Raw genomic sequence first — 22,512 nt, 5'->3', positions numbered from 1 at the left:
TAATGATTGATCTCTTAAAAGACTGTCGTTTTAAGATGATTGTCATCATCAAAAAACAACCTATTTAAAGAGAGTGCGGATCATCATTATTTACATCATCAATCAAACAAACAATTAAGTAATTAAATACTTTAAAGTATCCTTCAAATATAATATATACCCAACAATGTTGTTCAAGAATCTTACCAAGTTGACTACCATGTCCAACTCTACTTCAATCCAAACATCAAACAATGTATACACTTCTGGAATGAATCAAACTATTACTCAAACATCCAATGCCAACTCATCAGCTGATGGAATGTGGTACCAGCCAAAGACCTTTGCTGTTGGTCCAAGATACGTTAGCCTTTAATTAATGTACAATGTACAATTACTCATTTGGAACCGACCAATAAATTGTTATATATAAGTTGTTAATACAACAATGTTTGATTGTGTTTATTGGGGGCAGCGCCGGCGAGTACTTGTCTGATGTTGACAGTTGGCTCGCCAAACTAATAATTATAATATCCATCCGGATATATGGTTAACCTATTACTGGACTGGCGATTGGCTTCTTGCCCTTACGGAAGAAGGCGCCAAGATGGTTGGTGTGCGACTTGTTGTAGAATCTGATCTTGCCCTGATACATGTAGGTGATCAGCAACTTGATAAAGTCCATTGGGATGTACCAGATGATGCACCAGATCCAGCAGACAAGAGCATAGCCCCATCCACAGCCCTCAAAGTCAGTCTCGCCATTGTGTGGGTAGCCCTTGAATCCGTAGACACCAATGAATGTGGCGACAACCTGCGAGCCAACAAAGGCGATCGACATGAGCATGCCTGGACGCTCAAAGTATGAGAGACCCTGGGAACGCGAGACAAAGATCGTGGCAAGACCAGAGATGGACACTTGCAGGTACATGAGTCCACGCAGCTCGTTGTTGGTCAACTTGACCAGGCCGAACTTGTCCTCGAAGAAGGTTGAGTCGTGGACGAGGGCAAACAGGACGATGGACGAGGCGACGAGATAGAGGCCGTAGCAGAGTGCCATCAGGAACACCTCCTTGAGGTCCCACTTGTCGGGGGTGGCACGTGGCTTGACGCGGTCCTTGGCAATGGTGAGCATGGTGCCATCGTTAAGGATGGCAATGATGACGGTGGCGATGGTTGGGAAGAGGAAGTTCCAACCGATTGTCAGGATACCAAAGGTGACACAGATACGAACGGTAGCCGAAACGGAGTAGATCACGTAGTTTCTCATACGCTGGAAGATCTTACGCGAGGTGATGATGGCGTCGATGATGACAGAAAGACCGGAGGATGTGAGCACAATGTCAGAGACAGAGCGTGCGGCATCAGTGGCACCAGCCACGGCAATTCCAATGTCGGCCTTCTTGAGGGCGGGTGCGTCGTTGACTCCATCTCCAGTCATACCGACGATGTGCTTGCGCTTCTGCAGTGAGTGAACAACCTTGTACTTGTGCTCTGGCCACATCTCGGCAAAGCCGTCGGCCATCTCGATGAGGTCGCTGCTCTTCATTCCCAGGTCGTTGTTCTTGAGGTATGGCACGGTGAACATGTTGCCACCCATGCCGAGACGGCGGGCAGTCTCCTTGGCAATGGCCAGCTGGTCACCTGTGATCATCTTGACCCTGACACCCATCTCCAAGGCGCGCTTGATGGTGTCTTCAGTGTCGTGGCGGGGTGGATCGAACAGGGGGATCAAACCAGTGAACTCCCAGGTCTTGTAGTGTGGAGCGTCGTATGAGTGCGAGACACCGATGGCACGGTAGCCGCGCTCAGCAAGGTTCTCAATCTCTTGGGTGATAACCTCGCCCAGTGTGTCCTTGTTGGAAGACTCGTTCAAAATGATCTGTGGGGCACCCTTGGCAGTCTTGAACTCCTTGCCGTCTGGACCTCTGACGAGACCCATGGCCTTCTTGTCGACGGGGTTGAATGGGAAATGCTTGGTGATCTGGTATTGAGCATAGTCGAGGTTGGGATATTTCTCGTGGGCATAGTTGGTCGTGGCCACATCGATAGCGTCGCGGTCGTCTCCTTCTGAGCACGCCAGGTATGCTTCCAGAATGACTTGCTCCGGAGTGGCGCTGCCAAAGCAGATGGGGGTGTCGACGGTGAGGACGTTGAGTGTCAGGGTTCCGGTCTTGTCCGAGCACAGGATGTCCATGCCGGCAAGCTCCTCAATGGCAGTGAGACGCGAGACGATGGCCTGCTTCTTGGAAAGCTGTGTGGCACCAATGGCCATGGTCACAGAGAGAACCGTTGGCATTGCAATTGGGATACCTCCGACCAGCAGCACTAGAGCGTTGTTCAGCGTGGTGCACTTGCCCTCGCCAACACCAACACACTGGGCCTTTCTTCCGATGAACTGGACGAGTAGCTCAACGACCACCCAGATGGCAATGAAGATGATACAGAACAGACCAATGTTACGCAGGACGATCTGGAGATGGCCGTGGCTCTCGGTCTCTTGGACGAGGTTGGCAGCGCGACCAAAGAAGGTGTTGATTCCGGTGGCGGTGACCACGCAAGTGGCCTCACCCTGCTTCATTGTCGAGCCTGAGTAGACTTCGTCGCCGATCTTCTTGTTGACTGGAAGGGACTCGCCTGTGAGTGAGGACTGGTCGATCTTGACACCCTCGCACTCCATGATGCGGCAGTCGGCTGGCACGACGGCGCCAATCTTGAGGATGATGACGTCGCCTGGCACCAACTCGTGTGACGGTTTCATTTCCCATTTGCCGTCACGCAGCACACGGGTGCTGGAGACGAGAGAGTTCTTCAATGCCTCCACGGCATTACCGGCAGTGTGCTCTTCGTAGTAGCCGATGGTGGCGTTCATGAGCAACAGGGCGCAGATGAGGATAAAGTCGACGTAATCAATCAGGATAATGGATACCAATGCGGCCAACTCCATTGTCCAGGACAGTGGATTCCACATAAAGTAGAGGAACTCCAGGATTGGATACCTCTTGACGTCGGGGATCTTGTTGGGACCATATTGTGCAGTTCTATTATGATGATAATGATGTTGGAAAATATTAATAAAAATGTCACGTGATATTACTGTAATCACGTGATCGAATTCCAGTCATGTGACATGGGTATCCGATCAAGTGACTTCGCCAAAAATTTGGCAGACATGCTCCAACCTACCTTATTTCAACCTCCGCTGAGGATAGACCATTGGGATTGGCCTTGAGCTCCTCCATGATGCTCTCGAGTGGCTTGATCTGCTCCTTCTTTCGCTCGAGGGTCTTCCTGTAGTTCTCCTCCTTCTCCTTGGCCAGCTTGATCTCGACGTCGCTCGGAGAGTCAAAGAGTTGACGACGCAGGGGGGTACGCCACGAGGCACGGTAGTCGTAGCCGGTCGTGGTCGTAGTGGACTCTTTGTTGACGCCTGGTTGGGCTTCCTTCTTTGATGAGAATCCACTGAAGGTCCTTGTGGAGGCGGAAACTTCATTCGAGATGAATGGCAGGTCGAGTGCGGCGCCTTCGCCACCGCCTACCGAGTTACGGCGGCCTGATGGCATTGAGATATGGACCTCATTATTATTGTTATTGTTATTGTTGTTGCCATTGTTGGTGGTGGATGTTGGTTCCATTTCAATATCCACTGTGGTCAACTCCGGACTGGATGGTGTTTCGATACCCATTATTGTTGTTGTTGTTTGTATGTAAGTGTAATACTACTGCTTATTATGCTGTTGCTATTATTGATTGTATATATGTGTTTGTATTGAGTTAATGATCTGCCATAAGTTTGGCATTGGATATATAAAATATTGTAATATTATTATTATTATTATTATGTGATGAAGATAAGAATGATGATGGACAGATAGACATAAGTGTCACTGTTAGTCAAGAAATGTATAATAACGAATGAATGAATATGAATATGAAGATAACAACGATTCGTTCGATAATGGATATCGGCGTGAAGGTACCATCCATCGTCTGACAACTTGGCATACAGTCTCTCATTCGGGAAGCGAAAGTACCCTCGGCAACGCCAAGTTGGCACACTCCAGCGGTATGCATGTTGGTCCTAGTCGTTATTACTGATGCTCTCTCCCAGCATTGACAAACAAACGACATCATGGAGTCCGATCTGTTGCGACGACAATGGAGGACCTCTGTAGTGTGAAAGTCTGAAACAGGTAACTAGGCGAGGCAGAAACAGTGATACAAACGTTGTCCACAAAAGTGAAGTGGGTGTGGTGTGGATCTGGGGCACGCCAAAAAACGAAACGAGGTCCTTTTTTAGTGAGGCCTTGTGGTGTGGTGTAAAGTGGGGTGGAGTCCAAACTCTGAATTTGCAACTTCCATCTTGAGTGAGACCCGCGTACCCCAAACAGGGTAGTAAGTTGGATCCTCAACTTCAATATCATCTAACGAATACAACATTATTATTATACTTTAAAGATCTACATGTTTTATCTGTTTACAACTACAACATCACAAAAGTAATAATAACTAGAACTTACAATTTTATTTGATTTTAGATATAGTGAGTCTTCTGATGCCTGGTGCAAAGTTGATGTCTTTGGTATTTCCATTCAACCAACCTGTTGTTGTCAAGTCTTTTGGAAATATTTGGTATTTATGTATATTGGTAATAATAATAAGATTATTATGCTGGCTTTATAACTTTGAAGTTATGAAGTTATGAAGTTATGTAAGTAAGTATGTAAAGTGTAAAAGACGAATGAAGTGGGACCTGTCAATGTCCTTAAAATAATTGATGGTTGCCGGAATGCAACAAGCAAGCTATTCTGAGCCACATACACACTTCTCTTTAAGACCCAAGTGAGCACCGCAGGTCTTGTCACACATCAATACCATGTACAGGTGCACACACTTATTGATTGATAGTGTATGTTGCCACTTTGTGGGAGGGACGTCCGGAAGTCAACATCACCCCTATTCTGATGATGGACCGACTGTCATCATAACTTCGATTCCCTGGTTATTTTTTGGAAGCTTTATTAGGAAAGGAACGTTGATCCTTTCACACCCCTATTAATATTGATCAACACACACACAACATCAATGGGATCTTGACGAGTCAGTAACACACTCTTTGGCAACATTGATTGCGAAATGAATGAATAGTTTATAAATAAGGTATTGATCTACATCTACAGATAATAAAGTGATCGTCAAACCCTTATTATCACTACAATGACATCATACTGATTCGAGAATATTCCAAAGTTGATCGATCAAACAACAAAGATGATGAAGATGAAGTTATAAAGAGATTGATTGAATGGTTATTCTTTAACAAGTTGTTATTTAATGTGTATTTATGAATGGTTGAGATTGAACCAAAGTAGTAAATTTAGTACTTCTCAGAGACGACACCATCCTTCCAGAAGATAAAGTACTCAGCGGTATCATTGTCCTTGGTGTATGAGAGGGCGACCATTCCGTCGGCATCCATGTTCTCTCCCTGCCAGAACTGGTACTTGTCAAAGTTGCCGATGAGGGTCTTGGCGTACTCCTGAGCGTCCTTCTTGAAGGCAGCGACGCGATCTGGGTTGTTATCGGCCAAGTAGGTCTCGATGGCCTTCATGTAGCCCTTGAGGTAGGTGATGTAACCCTTCTTGTCAAAGTTGGTGCTGGTCAGACGCTGGCCGTCGACGAGGTTGTTGACGGTGATGATCGATGAGTTGGGGGCTCCTCCCTCTCCATCAGCCTCCTCCTCCTCAGAGGCGTTGGCTCCAGTGTCAACCTTCACGTTGGTGTCCTTTGAGATCTGCTTGGTCTTGACCTCGTAGACGATTCCCAAATCGTTGATCTCGAAAGCATCAGAGAACAACTCATCCTCTGTTACACATTATTTTCAATTATTATGTTATAAGTTTGGGTTGAAGAATGATTGAAGGAATGAATGATTGTTTGAGGGAATGAGTGAAGTTTAGATTAGTATGATTGATTGATTGAACGAATGTATATATATACATACTGTTGTAACCCAAAATATCCTTGTAGACTCTCATTGTTATATAGTATAATTTATAGGTAGGTAGATAGAAGCAACACAAAGCACTGACAACTGTTGCTTGCTTTGACAAATGGCGTTCGAAACGCAAGCAGGAGCGAGAGAGAGCAGAACAGATGCGCGAGCGACAACCAACCTCACCTGTTCTCAAACACACACACGTTTTCCAAATTGAAAATTAAATTTATAAAAATAGTAATCAAAACTTCCGAATTAATAAATTTAATTTAATTTAATTTCAAATTTGAAGTTCTTCATCAATTTGGACTTTGACCATCTTCAAGTCGTTTGTGTTTCAAGGGTGTGTTTGAATGAATGAATCAATCAACAAATCAATCTATCATTCATCCAACCAACAGGGTCGTCAACAACAACATACTTGTCAATACGCAAATGCCCAAACAACACTTTGGCTACAAAATGTTCAAAGGCATCGATTACCTGGAACAAAGTACACATACTTTATGAAGATACTTCATATTTGTATATGTGTGTATTTGTATTGGTAGTTTGGTATTGGTGTATGAATGAACCACTTTTGAACATGTCCATATTCCTTCAGGTCTCCAAAATGACCTTGTCAAAAACGACAATCTTGGTGTGAGCCAAGGCTCAAGACTGACCACTCATTCATCAAATTTGTGTTCCCTTGTGACAAAGAAATGATCATTGGGTCCACACTTGACACGCGTGCCCATTCGATTCTGTTGTTTACGAATAGATGGTAACAGTTGTCCAAACTTGTCACGCCATATGGCCTAGAGGTACTAATTATAACCTTGTCTGGATCAAAACGATGACACCGATTCGAATGACTTACATACGGGCGCGAGCGAGTGCGGCATGGATGGATGCAAGAGCAAATCGACCTCTTCTACTACTATGACAACAATCCGTCCACCCATCAACTCACGAGTTGTGAGAGCAAATCGACCTCTTCTACTACTATGACAACAACTTAAGTTGAGTCATTATTCATCTTTCTACTCTACTCTACTCAACTACTCGATAAAACAAAGATATGAGATACTCAATTGTCCTGTTGTCACTTGTAGCTATCATTGCCGCCACTGTGGTGCCAATGATCTCCGCCGCCTGCATCAACAACAACTTGGTTCGCAAGGAAATTCGCCAGCTGACCCCTGCCGAGCTCACCAAATACATCAACGCCGTCACTTTGGCCCGCAGAGCACTACCAAGACCAGGCCCCACTCAATACGACACGTTTGCTCGAATCCACGCCATGCAGGGCTACTTCATCCACAGTGGCGCCAACTTCCTCCCGTGGCACCGCTACTACCTGCGCCAATACGAGCTGCTACTCCAGAGTGTTATCAACGACCCCACACTCACTGTGCCCTACTGGGACTGGACCCTCGACTACCAGAACCCCTCGGCCTCGGTCATCTTTACCGACCCTTACTTTGGCGGCAACGGTGGATCAGCCAGCTGCGTGACCAACGGAAAACTGGGCCAGTGGAGACCACTTTACAACTGGGCTGGTAATGCCTCGGCACACTGCCTTAAGCGCAGCTTTGGCGAGGGCATGAGCCGCTACCCATCGCCCGCCACCCTCCAGACCCTTATTTCCGGCTCGGCCACATACGCCAACTTAGCCACCAACATTGAGATCGGACCACACAATCTGGTGCACTCATCGATTGGAGGTGACATGAAAGAGGCCATCTCACCCAACGATGCACTATTCTTTTCGCATCACGCCAACGTCGATCGCCTCTGGGCCAACTGGCAGGACGCCAATCCAACCCTGGCCGGTACCTACAATGGAAAAAACATTACCGGCCAGCGAGTGGGGTTGACCGATATCCTGCATGGTTTCCCAGGCATCACTGTGTCCAAGGTGATGAAAGCATCCACTATGGGATACTGCTATTCGGCCACCACCGCCTCTGCAGCAGCTCGCTCTGCCCAGACCTTAGACGACGAGTCCGAGGAGCCTTTGCCAAACTGGCCACCCGTCTCAGCCGAGTTCATGGCTTCCAAGGGTATCGACCCAAAGGTGCAAGCCGAGGTCACAGCACGCATCAACAATATCATTGACGCTCTCAACGATGCCAATGGATTCTAAACTATTCATTCAATCATTCACATTAAACAGCCCATGTTTTGCCAAACTAACTCATAACTTCATGGTCATTGTTTGGTCGGTCGCACTGGCGATGTGGCGAGCGCATTGGCGGGTTGAACCTGGATCAGGAGAAGGTATCACTAGAGAGGTGGATGTGTGTCGCGACAAGGACCCGATCGACGTCAGAGGGTATAAACTTCCTCTCAAATTTGAGTTGGCCAAGTGACTAAGTGAGTGATTGGATGGGGGGAGGAAAAGACAAGTTTGATCAGATCGCATCGACCGTAGTGTGGTTGTATCAGGTAGTGGTAGTGGTAGTGGTAGTAGTAGTAACTACTGACTACATATATAAGATACAATCACATTATATCCATATCATATTCATTCATTCATTCAATAACAACAACAACAATACCCAATATCCAACATCCATCATCCAACAACAGACACCTGTTGTTGTTGTTGTTGAACCAGCTTGAGAGAGATAAAACTGAAGAGAGAGAGAAGACACCACTACCGTCCGCTTCTAAAGACACGACGACACACCTACCTCCTCGTTCAATTCATGTAACACACCTCCTCAACAACAACAACAACTATCACACACATACACACAAAGCATCATCATTCTTCAGCTTCCAACCTGATTGATCAATCTTTCCTCCACCACAACCAACACACTCGATCACACACTCTGATGTACGATGATTATCTGTGTGTGATCGAGTGTGTGTGTGTGTTTAGTTAGTGTTGTTGATTAAGGTGGACAAGCAGGCAATTACCATGCATTGCCATCCAGTTGGCCAGCTATTAAGCACATGATCAGCAAGCTTCATACATCACCTTCCTTAAATATATATGTTTGAGAGTGAGGGAGAGAGAGAGAGGAAGTTATGGTTATACACCCGACCATCATCATCCTCCATCCTTACCTACCTCTACAATACGTTTCTGATTGATCATGTTTGATTGATTATTGTTGTTGTTGTATGTTTAGCTTGTGAAAGAGAGAGATAGTATAGTGGATCTGACTGACCTATTAACATCGTCCAACTATCAATCAATCAATCAAATCCAATCCAATCCAATCAATCGACCAGACAGACCATCACATTCATTCAGTCTCACTTTGATCCGAATCAGACTATAATAATAATTATTATTATTAATAGGATTTACAGGTTATTTGGTAATATCTATCATTCACGTTCAATCAATCAATCATACTCAAGTCCAGTCATAATCCAGCCATCATCGACATCAACCAACGTAGTCTTTAAGAAATGTAAATCCATAATTCTTTGTTCAAAGACATCACTTCCATTACATTCATCTTCAATCAATCTGCGCCATCACATCAGTTAGAACAATGACTATCATATGTATGATGGATGTTTTGATCAATCTCCATGAGATCGTTGTTGATCAGGCCCCAAAACCAACAGTTACATCTTCCACAACACCCCCACGATCCAACCATCTACACTTTGGGTGAAGCGGGGCAGATGACAGTAACTTACTCATCACTTCACCAAGTGCCCTCCTTCATTTTTGATGTTACTGATCAAACACTTTGGTGTTGGGCTCATGGGCCGCACTATTGTCCACCACACGCCAGATGATACGTCTTCTTCCATCTCCACAATCAATCCAAACCAATCCAATCCTATCCTATCCAATCCTATCCACTCATTCACACAAGTCTTAATCATTCATTCATTCATTCATTCAATCATTCACTCAACTCATACTTCATTAATGAGTAGTTTAAGGGGGACATGATCAGTGTTCCAACCAATCAATCAATAGCGCAAACATAGATATATATATAACATTGTACATTTACTTACCATCAATCATTGTAACATTACTAGCTTTCAAGCACAATCATTGTACATTATAACACCAGTCAGCTAGCTAGCCAGCCAGACTATCGAGCCAGGTCCAACTCCAAGCCCAGGCAACTGTACAATACATAATCAGATCATATCAGATTGAGAAAGACAACTCGAGTCACCAACTTCCAACTTCCATAATCCAACTACCAACTTCCAACTTCCAACTTCCAACACACATACACACTTACACAAACAAACAGATATGACAAAGAAAGAAAAAGTAGTTGTCGTCGAAGATGACGATGAGATTGAGTCAGTCAAGGGACCAGCAAGATCCAGCCCTTTCCATTTGTTGGGCGCATTTTGTTTCATTCTGGCCATTGTGGCAGCGGTCGTCTGCTGCTTGGTAAGCACGCTGATCAACGTCGAGGTGCAGACACGTGGCTACATCTTCTTCGTCACATTCGTGACGTTCATCGTGCTGCTCTTCTTCTGTCTGTGCTGCACGTACTACCTGGGAGCATCGCGTGAGGCCTGGGAGACGCCCACATTCACAGGCGTGCGCTGGAACTTCACCAACATCGTGGCCATGGCCGGACTGTTTGTGGAGTTTATTCAGATCTGCTCATTCTCCTTCAACAAGACGTTTGGCGCGTTCTACGGATCAAATTACTTTGAAGCGTTCAAGTACGTGGCCACGCCGTATGCTCGCGGAGACTACTTCCTCGAGGCCTACTGGGTGATGTTCGTGATCGCCTTCTCGCCCTACATCTTTGTGATTGCCATCCGTATCCTCATCTACATCTATGGTATCAAGCGTGGAGCCGACTCTGCAGCCAGCGTCGTGGAGCGCTACCAGGACAACATTTACTCGATCCTCTGGTTCCTCGTCAACACACTCTACTTCCCCGTCATTACAATGATGCTCACGGGTACCAGTTGCACATTCTCAGACGGAGGCGCAGCGCCCACACTCGATGCTGACCGATCCATCGTCTGTCTGCAGGGCAAGCACATCGCGCTGCTCGTCTGCACGATGATCGCGCTGATCATCTACTACCCCGCAGCTTCATTCGCGCAGTCCCAGACCCAGAACATCTCGGATATCAAGTTCAAGCCCAAGGTGGTGTTTGTGATGCTCCAAGGCAAGTTCGTTATGGGCGCCATCTGTGTTGCCTTTGGCTACCAGAAGTACTGGGCCTACATCTCGACGGCCGTCATCATCAACTTCTTCTTCCTGGTGCTCAACGTGGTGTTCCAGCCATGTTTGCTGCCGTGGATCAACCGTCTGCGTACGGTCTTCTTCTCGCTGTCGTTCTGGGCCTCCATTGTGCTGGCCTACACCAACATCCGCTACTACAGCGTCAGCGCAGGTCGTCTGACAAACGCGGTGACCACCTCGCCACTCATCATGTTGCTGGTCGGTTGGTTCATCATTGTGTTCTTCCTCGTCGGATTCTTCCTCGGCTTCCGCAGACTGTACATCCAGCTCACCAACAAGATCTGGAGCAAACCGAATATTGGCGCAGGCGATGCCGCTCACAAGGGTGGCAGTCCACAGGGTGCCGACAACGAGAGAGAGATGGATGAGTTGTCCTCATCAGACTCCTCGCCACCATCACTCACACCAGCCCATAAACCAGAGAAGCAGCAGCCACAGCAACAACAGCAACAGCCATCAATATCATCGACCCCGTCAAGGAGCAATGCCAATCCAGCCAGTTCGCCACCATCACCATCATTGCAGGCATCGTCTCAACACACATCGTTGAGTGCATCGCAGCTTCAGCCAGCGCCACTGCCAATCAATATCTCGGACGACCTATCCTCATCGTCATCAGAGTCTATATAATAATGTATAATATATAAATAAATATAATTACACTTGTACATCAGTCCAACCAACCAATCAATCAATCTGTTTGATGTATCCATCCATCCATCGACTGGACAGGGTGGAAGTGTATTGCCAACTTCCATGTTAATTAAATAATTGATTGTTTGATTGAGTGAGCGAGTCCTCCATCCATCCTTTGAATGATTGATTAGATCCATCCATTCTTCTTGAATAGGAATGCAGTAGTCGATCCAAAGAGTGCCATGATGATTATGACCACGATGAATGCATAGTAGTCATGGCCACCTGGGAAGTATCCCACCATGAAGGGGACGTAGACGTTCATGCCCATGATGCCAGAGAGTAGGGAGAGCGGCACAAACACAGTGCTGACCGCTGTGAACTTGCGCATGCTCCTATTGATGAGGTTTGACGACTCACTGACCTCGAGCGACATCCTCGCCATGTAAATATTGTTCATGTTTGCCAACAGACGTTGAGACAGCGTCAGCTTCTGGAGCATCCTAAACACATGATCCTGGACATTCCTCAAGTATCTCAACATGTTTGAAGGTATCAGCTTCTCATCTCTTAACATAATTGATATGATCTCACTACATTGAATGAGTGTGAGTGATGTGACTGGTCCTCCAGGCGAGGGATTAAACATACCTCTTGCCAAAGACACCACTGTGCAGACTCACAAGACGCCTGCCAGCCATGCCAATTCGCGTGAACAGTTCGTTTTGCTTCATTCCGGTCAGTACAAGTACAAGCTCATCGAGGGACTGTGTCTCCATCATCAACTTGTCGACAAGGTCAATGTAGAGATCTATGATGCAGTCCAGGTAGGCATAGATGATCCAGGCGGCGGAAGGCAGTGTTCCAGTGGGTGAGTAGGTGATCATTCGCATCACCTGTGATGTGCTTATCAGTGGCTCATGATGGAATGTCAATATCATATTCTTAAACAGTATGATATTCAAAACGCCACTGACCAAATGATTGGAGCCATCTTCATAATGTATCTCATTGACTACAACAAACAGATGATTGCTAAAGAACTCGCATTTCTCTCTTGTCTCTGAGTTGAGTTGAATTGAATGAATGATGAATGAGTGAGTGACCTTGAGGTATCAATCTCCGACGCACCATTCACTAACATACCTCTTTCAATGATATCTCTAACAGTCAATGAATGAATACCCAATGTCTTGCATATCTCGGTGATCTCTGACTCTTCCAGTGTTTGCATTTCGATCCAATAGTTCATCTTGCTATCATTATTATCTGAAGACATTCTCTCTTTAAAGAACTCTAATATATCCTCGTATGAATACTGTGTACTTGTTCCATCTGATGCGCTTACTACCAAGTGCTATACATTGATTGATTGATTAGACACAGGTCTATCTCTGAGCTACTGCATGACACTCTGACCTACCTTTCCTTTAGACAACATAATATCCTTTACCAATGCCCTTTGTGGGAGGTTGTTGTTATTGTTCGTAAGGTCTTGCATCTCCATTCTATTTATAAGTTGGTCCAACTGAACTGTTTGATTGATTGAGTCGACACTATCTCTATCTCTACCAAATGGCTACTACTACTATTTATAATATAATTGTTTGAGCCTATTGTTTAAGGCATTATTATGTGTATATTTATATGCTTAACAACAATAACAATGTGTTAGAAGCTTGAAAGGGTGCTCTCTTCCTCGCGAGTAGACACTTTGTGTGTGTGAGGGGTTCAACCTTCCGAACCCTTTCAGATTATGGGTCAGAAGTCCAATCACGAAAAGTCTCAAAGATTCAAACCTGGAAAGAACTTGAACGATGATCATTCAATCAATCGATAATTGGATTATTATTATTTAATATTGATGATTATTTATTACTTAATAAATAGTGGTTGGTTGGTATAATTAATTAAATTAACTAATGAATGATTACAAGTGTATATCTGTTTCGTTGCAGCTTCCACTGCTGCTCGCATCGTCGGTATCACTCTCTACTTTTACAACAATCTCTGGACTGATATTGATGGTAGTAGTAGAAGTTGTAGTTGTAGTTGTGATTGATGGTGAACCATTATTGGTTAACACCTTGTGTTGTGAAATGGTGATTGGTGGAGTTGTGACTTTAGGTATGGCGGTGGCCGCCACTGTCACACTGTTGTTGCTGCCGCTGACTCCAATGATTGAGTTGTTCTTGTTTGTGATTGGTAGCTCTGGTTTGTTCATCTCGATGATTGTCTCGATGTAATCCAAACGCTTGAGAATGTCCTGGAATGAAGGTCGCTGTGTTGGATCTTGGTTCCAACAGGCCTGCAACAAAATGTCGTACTCGGGCACGCTGTGCTTGGGCAGCTGTGGACGAATGCCATCGCATATCATCTGCTCGAGGTTGCTCATGAAGCTGATGCCCTCAAAGAAGTCCTGGCGACTGAGCAGCTCGTAGAGGATCACTCCAAACGAGTAGACGTCGCTCTTGTCCGTGCAGCTCTCTTTGGTGATGACCTCGGGCGCCAGCCACACGGGGTTCTCGACGGCGCGAGACGACAGGCTCGTGGAGAAGCCCGACACTGAGAAGTCGCACAAGTGGCACGTGATCTGGCTGGGGTCGTCACTGGACGTCGACAGCAGGATGTTGGGTGACTTGAGGTCGCGATGGATCACCGCGGGCTTGCAGTCGTGCAGCGTTTGCAGCGAGCCGGCGATCTCCTTGGCCATCTTTATCTTGAGTGGCCAGTCGAGAGGCTTGGCCAGGTCGTGCACGTAGTCGTAGAGGTTGCCGCCGCTCATGTACTGTGTGATGATGCACAGCGGCTCCAGACAAAAGCCCTTGAGGTCCAGGATGTTGGGATGGTAGAACGAACTCATGATGAAGATCTCGCGGCGGAACTCGGCAAAGATCTTGGTGAAGCTGCTGCCAATGTTGTCGGTCTGCAGGATCTTGACGGCCACCGTGTTGTTACGCCATGTGCCGCGGTACACGGTCGAGTTGCCACCCTCACCAATTGGCTCAGGCTCGATCTGCACTTCGTTAAAGTCGATCAACTTGTGGCGCAGGTCACCCATCGTCAGGTCGGGCACGAGTGCATGCAGCTTGATCGGCGTGTTCAGGTCGTGGGGACACGAGAGGTAGGTCTTGCCCTTGATGACGGCGTTCTCGACGACGTCCAGCGGGAAGAGGTGGTTGGTCTCGTGGGTGCGCGGCGAGTTGATGCACTGGGTGCACGGCACAAACGTCTTGTATTGGATGTCGGGGTAGGTCTCGAGGATGCTCTCGAAGGTCTGCAGGATGTGGCGACACATCTTGGTTGAGCTGATCTCGATGGTATGTGAGGCCTCGTGCACCTGGATCACGACCAGGTCGTCTGAGGTCAACACACTGAACGTGCTGCTGCGTCGGTAGGCCTTCTTGGGTGAGTCGCAGTAACGTCGCGCGATTGGGAACGAGAGGTAGCAGTTGTCGAGCACGACACCCGTCTTCCAGGCGCACTTGATCGAGCAGAACATGTACAGCTGGCTCAGGAGGCGATGGAAGAAGCTGCTGGGGATCTTGGTGGCAAACACAAAGATGCGACCCATGGCGCGTGGCTCCTCATTCGGGAACATCTCGTTGAGTGGCTTGGGTGGCGCGTCTGGCAGCTCCATCGGTAGGAAGATCACCTTCTCCTTGAGCACCTTGAGGTCGCCAACAACATTGTTGTTGTTGTTGTTGTTGTTGTTGCCACTGCCATAGTTCTTGGACAGTCTGTTGGGGGAGAGCATGCCATTCTTGGTTGGCGAGAGAACTGACTTTCCGCCTGTGGAGTTGCGAGAGCCGGCCGTGACAGAGAGTCGCAGCTGCGAGCCTGCGCCCAACGCTCCAAGGCTGCTCTGGTAGGTGTAGCCCCATGTGGACGGGTCGTACAACGTATCGATGATGAAGGCAATGTTGAACTTCTTGGCCAGTGACAGCAGGAAGCTGTACAGGCGGCCTGGCACGTCGTTCCAAATGCTGTCCAGGTTGCTCATCAATATGATCTCGCGCTTGGATGCTTCGGCTGATGATGACGCAGACGACGACGATGAGGTGGTCGACTTGACAGTGATGAGCGAGGAGAATGTAGTCGTGAGCCAGATGGTGTCCAGGATGACCCATTCATAGTCGTCGAGCCAGAGCAGCAGGCCGAGCTCGGTCAGCAGGTCGCAGGCACTCTTGGTGCCAATCTTGTCCAGGCCGCACATCTCTCCAATGGCGTGGATGTCACGTTTCGAGATGAATGGCGACTGAAGGGTCTTGAGATGGCGCTCAAACAGACGCTGGGAGCTGGTGAGCTTCGAGCCGTATTGGCGCTGCTTCAGGAAGGTGGCCTTGATGTCCTCGCGCAGCTTGACGATCGTGTCGGTGGTGGCGGTCACATTGCTCGTGCTCGACACCAGATGGAAGGAGAATGTGAAGTGCGTGAACATGCTGAGACAGGTCTTCTCGACTTTGGCCACGCGATTAAACAGGTTCTCCTTCTCGTTGTACATGCCAATGACAAACACGTTTGCTGTCACACAGTGGTCCTTGATGAGCTCTAGCGATCGGTACAGCTTGGTGGGCTCTTCGGCCTCCTGCACCGTCCAGAGTAGTGTGTAGACGGCGCGTCTTGTGAACAGGTGCTGGCTGCAGCCCGACAACGAGTTGAATATGTCGCGCACATAGATCGTCATTGTGCCCTTCCTCTTGGTGTTGGTGCTACTGGCACTCGTGCTACTGCTGAAGCCACTGTCGTCTGGCAACTCAATCTCCCACTTGGGGACCTTCTTCTGTTGTTCGATCGTCTGCTTGTTGCGTCTCTTTCCGTTCCAGCCGGCGCCTCCATTGTTTGTGGTGATGGCGCGGATGATCTCGTTCTTCATCGCGATGGTCTGGTCTGAGATAAAGACGAGCTTGCCACGAGGACTGTAGTATGACGTGGTGGATTGTTGCTTGAGGTAGCGCATAATGGCCTCGGTGTTGTTATCCATCTCGCGAAGTGGCGACACCATGTTGGCCGTCTGCACGGTCAGTGTCTTGAGACGCTCGAGGCAGGCAATCGTGTGGGGCAGTGCCTGGATGTTGGGGTTGCGGCCCAGGTTGAGAGTCTCGAGTGATGCGAGCTTGCCGATCGACGGCGACACGTAGCTCAGTCTGTTGCCATCCAAGCGCAGCTCCTCAATGACGGGCAGAGCATTGTTGTTGAAGGTGAACGAGTAGATTGAGTTGTTGTGCAGGTAGAGCTTGCGGAGTGTGGGCAGCAGGGCGAAGGCGGGCAGCGTCGAGAACTGGTTGTCCGAGAGGTCGAGGAAGGACAGTTGTGTGAGGCGGGCAAACTCGGCTGGGATCTCGGCCAGCTTGTTCTGATTGAGCAGCAGCGTCTCCAGGTTGACCAAGTCGAGCAGACGTGGGGGCAGCGTGCTGAGGTTGCAGCCAGTCAGCTCGAGGAAGCGCAGTTGCTTCATCTCAAACAGCATGGCCGATATCTTGATCAGCGGGTTGAGGCCGCAGCGCAGTGTCTCGATCGCGTTCATCATGAACACCTTGTCGTCAAGCTTGTGTGGCTTGAACTTGGCAATGAGATTCGAGTTGATGTGCAGAGTCTTGAGCGACCGCAGCTTGAAGAAGCCCAGAGGGAGGTCGCGGATGTGGTTGTTGGACACGTAGAGAACCTCGAGGCCAACCATCAGTGACAGGGCCTGTGGGAATGACGACAGCCTATTGTTGCTCACTGAGAGCGTACGCAGAGACGAGATTTTGCTGAGGGACTCGGGCAGGATCACCAGCCTGTTGTTGTCCAGATTGAGGCGCTGCAGCGTGCCGATCGAGCAGATGGACTTGTGCACGCTGTCCAGCAAGTTGCCGGCGAGGTTGAGCTCGAGCAGCTTTAGCTTGGAGCCAATCAGCTTGAACAGGGACGAGGGGATAGATTTGATGCGGTTGTCGCTCAGGTTGATGCTCTGAAGACTGCGGAACAGGACCAGGTCGGTGGGGAATGAGTTGAGGTAGTTGCGGGACAAGTCGATTGAGGTGAGCGACGTGCACAGCACTAGATGCGATGGTTGCACCTTGAAGAAAGTCATCTTTGTGGCGGCCATGTCCACCTTGGACTTGCCAATGAGCTTGCGCGTGAGCTGGTGCATAGAATCGCGTGAAGTGATGTTGGCCGTGAACAGCGACGACCAGAGGATGATCTGGCTGCTGTCGGACGAAGGGTGGATGAACTCGTAGTCCTCCTTCTTCTCGTTGGGCGAGAGGSCGGGAGGAGCCGTACTTTGTACAAGTGGTTCATGAAGCCCTCGCTGTGCTGATGCACGTACGTCCAGATCGATGGCGCACGCTGGTATATGTTGCGCTCGGTCTCGCGCAGAGTCTCAGACCAAAGGAATGTGCCAAAGCGGCCAGTGAACGCTTCGTTGATGATGAACAGCAGCAGCGACTCGTTAAACTCAAAGTGGAAGGGGAACTGCAGCTGCATCTGCCACACCGCGTCGATGAACTGGATGAAGCACGGTGAGATGGCGCGGTTGATTGTCGAGCACGAGTCATAGTTCTCGGCAAACATCAGGGGAGAGCGTTTGCTGATCGAGTCAAAGAGGTCCACCATCATCTTGTCCTCAGCGGAAAATGACTTGGAGATCGAACCGTAGCCCTTCTTGGATGAGAGTGATGTGCTGCTGGTCGAGCTGCTGAGGCCGCCGCCGCCGCCACCGCCACCCTGTTGCTGGCCGTTCGAGTTGAGGAAGTTGTAGTTGAACTGGATCCACTCCTTCTCGATCAGTGTCATGAAGCCGCTGATCGTGCGGAAGTATGGGTCGAGCATGACCTGGGCCAGTGAGCTCAGACGCGCCACGTCCAGCGCCTGCTGATTAGAGTCGGCGATGGGCTTGATCATGACGGATGTGCCCTCTTCGAGCAAAGTGCAGACGCGCGTGCTGGCTTCGATGAGCGAGCGAACTGACTCGACCCAGCCCGACTCTTCGATCGAGCGCCATGCCTCAGTGGTGCCGTCAAACATGTGAACGGCGCGATACAGGTCGTACCAGTGTGTCTCTGTCTCCTCGCGTTGTGTCACATTGACAAAGATGAGATGGGAGAACTTGTACTGATCGTACAAATTGACGTAGCTGGACTCTGTCTTGTTGGTGAACACTATGGCCGCCTCAATACGTCTCTGTCCAGAGCCAGTTAACACTGGCGAGTTGTTGCTCGCGCTTGTTCCATTCGCTTGCTCGATGTATTCCTTATTTACAAATTGTTGGTACAACTTCGATGGAGGAGGGTAAGTATGATTGATTGATTGGAGATGGCAGGCAGGGAGGCGGGACACTTACCATAATATCTACAGTGTCGAGCAATGGTGGCGTGAGCTTGGAGTAGCTTAGGTCCTTCTTGAGTGTCCTGGAAGTGGACGACGACGACTTGCTCTTTGTGAGTGGGGAGAAGGTCTTCTCGCTGCGCTTCTTAAGGGGAGAGTGTGGGATGTCCTCACTCGTCGAAGCTGATAGTCCGCTACCTAGGCCACCGCCAGTGGCGCCAGAGGACGAGTTTGAGTTATTGGACGAGGTGAGCGAGATGCTGTTGGCGAAGCCGCCGCTCGCCGACAGACTGATCGCGCTGCCATTGCTCGCGCTGACTCTGAATAGCAGCGATCGCTTGTACGGATGGACCCAGCAGAACACTGGCATCCTCTTCTTGGCGTAGGTCGCCAGCAGATCCTCTCCCACTCGGTTGGGGATGGCAAAGTGCTTGGGTGCAATGCTGTCCTTGGCCGTGAAGTGGATGACGCGCCACTCTTTGGTGACGTCGATCTTGAGCCTCGTGCACTCCTTGAGCGGTGAGTAGATGTCCCAGCCCTCCTGGTTGTCCTTGAGGACCTCGTGATTGACCGTGGCAAAGAACCGGCCATTGTCTGACATGGGGCTGATGTAATACCCCAGCATCAGGTTGAGCTTGCTGATCTCAAAGTCCTCTGGGAAGCCAAAGTATTGGAACCTCATATCCTTGCAAAAGATAAGGTATACCAATGTAGTCTGTTGTGTTGGCTTGTTGTTGTTGTTGTTGCCAGAGTTGTTGCCAGTGTTGTTGCCTCCTGTGTTGCCACCACTTGTGGCCTTGATTGTGGCCTTAGCCTTGCCCATTGCCTCCCACTTGATGGAGGAGGAGAGTACGATCTCAAACTGGTAGGGCTTGATATGTGTTGCCTGCTCGTCAACCTTGTCGACAAAGTCCTCGGGAAGGGTGTAGCGCGAGTTCTCGTCCTCGGTCTTGACCCAAATCATCCTGTAGTTGGTCACATAGAGCGTGCCTGTCTCCCAACCTCCCAGATCCAAAGGCTTCTCTACGATCCTCAGGTTGTTGGGCGGGATCAACACTCGCTCGATTCGCAACACAGTGAACTCGCCTGCCAATGTCTGTGGCCTCTCTTCGCGCTGGGTTGAGATGATGTTAGTGTGAGTGAGTGGTTGATCGAATGATTGAATGCTGGGGCGACGACGACTTACCTCAATGAATATGTCCTCGCAATGAGTTATCAGTGTCTTCATGGCGGCATGGAGGACTTGGTGCGACTTGAAGTTGATGACCAAGGGAGTGAACTTCTCGACGAGGAAGTCTAGACAGGCTGCCTGGTCCGATGATTGGTCCACCACAAACTTGAGGAAGAATAGGAGACGCTGGACCAACTCTCTGTTCTCAACTGGCAGTCTGCTGACCACGTACTGTATGTCCCAAAAGCCTCCGTATTGTGATGTGACTGATGCCGACTTGTTGTTGACCTCTTCAAACAGCTTGATGCTCAACAACTCGTCTGGTATCGAGCTGAGGAACTCGATCAAGAGTGTGGATATCACGTGAGGGTCCTGAGGCTCAGGATGCCAGAAGTTGGCGTCGCCACTCGTGTCGAATGTCCTCTGAAGTGCCTGTACCTTGTTGCTGTCGCCCCTTGTCTTGAACAATCCCTCAACATTGGCTGTTGTATATGTATGTATGATTGTTAGTATGATTGATTGATCGATTGATTGATGGACCACTCCACATACCGTAACCTTCCAGGAATGATATGCTCTTCTCGACGAGCACTGGTATGGATGTGCCGTTGTCTTGGCGACGCACTAGACGTGCAAGGGGCAGGCCAAAGTAGGTGGTGGGCTCATTGGATGCAGGTGGGTTCATTGAGTAGGTGTACTGGATGAGTGAGGGATACTGCGGCTCGAATGCCTGAGGCGCAGAGGGAATGGCAAACTCAAACTGTATCTGCGACGACGACTTGACCAGGCCCTGCGAGTGGCTGAGCTCGCCGGACGCATGGCCCCTGTCGGTGCCGCGCAGCGTCGACCTCAGCGAGTTGTATATCATCTTGATCCTGGACGACTTTGATCGAAGCGTGTTGTTCTTGGGCGATTCGGATCCCTTCTTCTTGGCGTCGTCGTCGACCGCCGGCGTCTTCTTTGTGGGCCGGGTGAGCGTGTGGTTCCTGCTGCCGTTGCTGCTGCTGTTGCTGCTGCCATTGCCGTTGGGGGGCGCCATCGCGGGCGCATCGTGCTGGATGATGCTGTTATTGCTGTTTGAGCGAAGAGATGACACTGATGACGAGGTGGATATCGATGAGACTGATGTTGGCTGTGTCGTGGTGAATGAGTCGTAGGCCGTGGTGGTGCTGCTGTTGCTGTTGTTGTCTGATTCTGGCGGCGTCAATGACGACACCAGTTTATAAGTGTTGTTGATGTATGTCGTGGTTGGAGGCGGCGACAATGACGCCGTTGCTGAAGACAACGCGTGTGTTTGTGATTGTGCATTTGCCTGAGAGGGTGTAGTCGGGTTGCCATCGATGGCATAGTTGTCCGAGTCCTGGACGATGGAGAGGTCGGCACGTGGTGGCGTGATCACCAGGTCGCCCATCGAGCCGCTGGAGCCATTAATCGAGGGCGATCCATTCAGTGTGCCAGTCTTGGTATTAAACAACCTGTTCAATATAGGCTTGGACTGCTCCCTCTTTAACAACTTCTTATCTATCTTCTCCTTCTCCTTCTTCTCTTTCTTCTCTATCTTGTCCTTCTCCTTTCGTGTCATTGTTGAGTCATGTGTCATTGTCGTTGCTGATGTTGATGCTTGAGATTGAGCTGTCTTTTCCTTGTCCTTGTCTTTGAACAGATTGAATGATGACATTATACTGATGTTGTAGTACTACTTGTGTGTTGGCTGTGGCTGTGACTGTGACTGTCGATGTTGTTGTTGTTGATGTTGATGATACTATTTACAAACTTTGAAATACCCTAGTGATGTCCACTACTGTTTGATCATGCTGCTGTTGTTGTTGAAGTTATTGAAGTTATTGAAGTTGTTTGAAATAAGCGTCCGTTAAGTTGCTCCTGATGTTGTAATCAATCAATCAATCTATCGTATCAATCAATCAATGAATCAAACAAACACACTAACAACAACAATCTATATATTGGTAGTATATTTAGGCGGCGACGTTGATTGCAATGAACGTCAAGACCTTCCTTGTTGGTATGGTATATATCTGATGATTATATATATATGTGTGTGTGTATGTATATATATATATGTTCGAGCGAATAAAGTGAATGGTGGTCCAATGTTGTTAATACAATCATTACCATACCATCCCTACCCTGCAGTGTGCAAGACCATGCCCAAGCCCTGCCCGCCCTCTAATCTGAACCTGCTCAAACCACCACTCTCCTCACACC

The 22,512-nt window shown here is 48.6% G+C and overlaps 7 protein-coding genes across 7 annotated transcripts; 2 read left to right on the top strand and 5 right to left on the bottom strand.

Annotated features, from left to right (window-relative positions):
- Positions 1-529: 529 nt before the first annotated feature.
- SAMD00019534_022880 (hypothetical protein) lies at positions 530-3,665 on the bottom strand (the record flags this gene model as incomplete). Its single annotated transcript, XM_012901586.1, has 2 exons — positions 530-3,020; positions 3,166-3,665. 2 exons carry the CDS (start codon positions 3,663-3,665, stop codon positions 530-532), a joined length of 2,991 nt encoding a protein of 996 aa, XP_012757040.1.
- A 1,691-nt stretch (positions 3,666-5,356) lies between these two features.
- SAMD00019534_022870 (hypothetical protein) lies at positions 5,357-6,017 on the bottom strand (the record flags this gene model as incomplete). Its single annotated transcript, XM_012901585.1, has 2 exons — positions 5,357-5,844; positions 5,984-6,017. 2 exons carry the CDS (start codon positions 6,015-6,017, stop codon positions 5,357-5,359), a joined length of 522 nt encoding a protein of 173 aa, XP_012757039.1.
- A 628-nt stretch (positions 6,018-6,645) lies between these two features.
- SAMD00019534_022860 (hypothetical protein) lies at positions 6,646-6,924 on the bottom strand (the record flags this gene model as incomplete). Its single annotated transcript, XM_012901584.1, has 2 exons — positions 6,646-6,723; positions 6,844-6,924. 2 exons carry the CDS (start codon positions 6,922-6,924, stop codon positions 6,646-6,648), a joined length of 159 nt encoding a protein of 52 aa, XP_012757038.1.
- Positions 6,925-7,040: 116 nt separating this feature from the next.
- Positions 7,041-8,108, top strand: SAMD00019534_022850 (hypothetical protein; the record flags this gene model as incomplete). The annotated part of the gene is made up of 1 exon (XM_012901583.1): positions 7,041-8,108. The coding sequence occupies one exon, from the start codon at positions 7,041-7,043 to the stop codon at positions 8,106-8,108; it is 1,068 nt and encodes a 355-aa protein (XP_012757037.1).
- Positions 8,109-10,208: 2,100 nt separating this feature from the next.
- On the top strand, positions 10,209-11,798 carry SAMD00019534_022840 (hypothetical protein; the record flags this gene model as incomplete). The annotated part of the gene is made up of 1 exon (XM_012901582.1): positions 10,209-11,798. One exon carries the CDS (start codon positions 10,209-10,211, stop codon positions 11,796-11,798), a length of 1,590 nt encoding a protein of 529 aa, XP_012757036.1.
- A 193-nt stretch (positions 11,799-11,991) lies between these two features.
- SAMD00019534_022830 (hypothetical protein) lies at positions 11,992-13,305 on the bottom strand (the record flags this gene model as incomplete). Its single annotated transcript, XM_012901581.1, has 4 exons — positions 11,992-12,397; positions 12,456-12,867; positions 12,951-13,161; positions 13,228-13,305. 4 exons carry the CDS (start codon positions 13,303-13,305, stop codon positions 11,992-11,994), a joined length of 1,107 nt encoding a protein of 368 aa, XP_012757035.1.
- A 429-nt stretch (positions 13,306-13,734) lies between these two features.
- Positions 13,735-21,964, bottom strand: SAMD00019534_022820 (hypothetical protein; the record flags this gene model as incomplete). The annotated part of the gene is made up of 5 exons (XM_012901580.1): positions 13,735-17,998; positions 18,118-19,064; positions 19,132-20,229; positions 20,302-20,768; positions 20,839-21,964. The coding sequence occupies 5 exons, from the start codon at positions 21,962-21,964 to the stop codon at positions 13,735-13,737; spliced, it is 7,902 nt and encodes a 2,633-aa protein (XP_012757034.1).
- Between the last annotated feature and the right edge of the window lie 548 nt (positions 21,965-22,512).

Source organism: Acytostelium subglobosum (assembly GCF_000787575.1).
Source record: "Acytostelium subglobosum LB1 DNA, scaffold: scaffold4, whole genome shotgun sequence".
NCBI lineage: Eukaryota > Evosea > Eumycetozoa > Acytosteliales > Acytosteliaceae > Acytostelium > Acytostelium subglobosum.
Note: the sequence above shows the minus strand (reverse complement) of the source record. Positions and strands in the feature narration are given on the sequence as shown.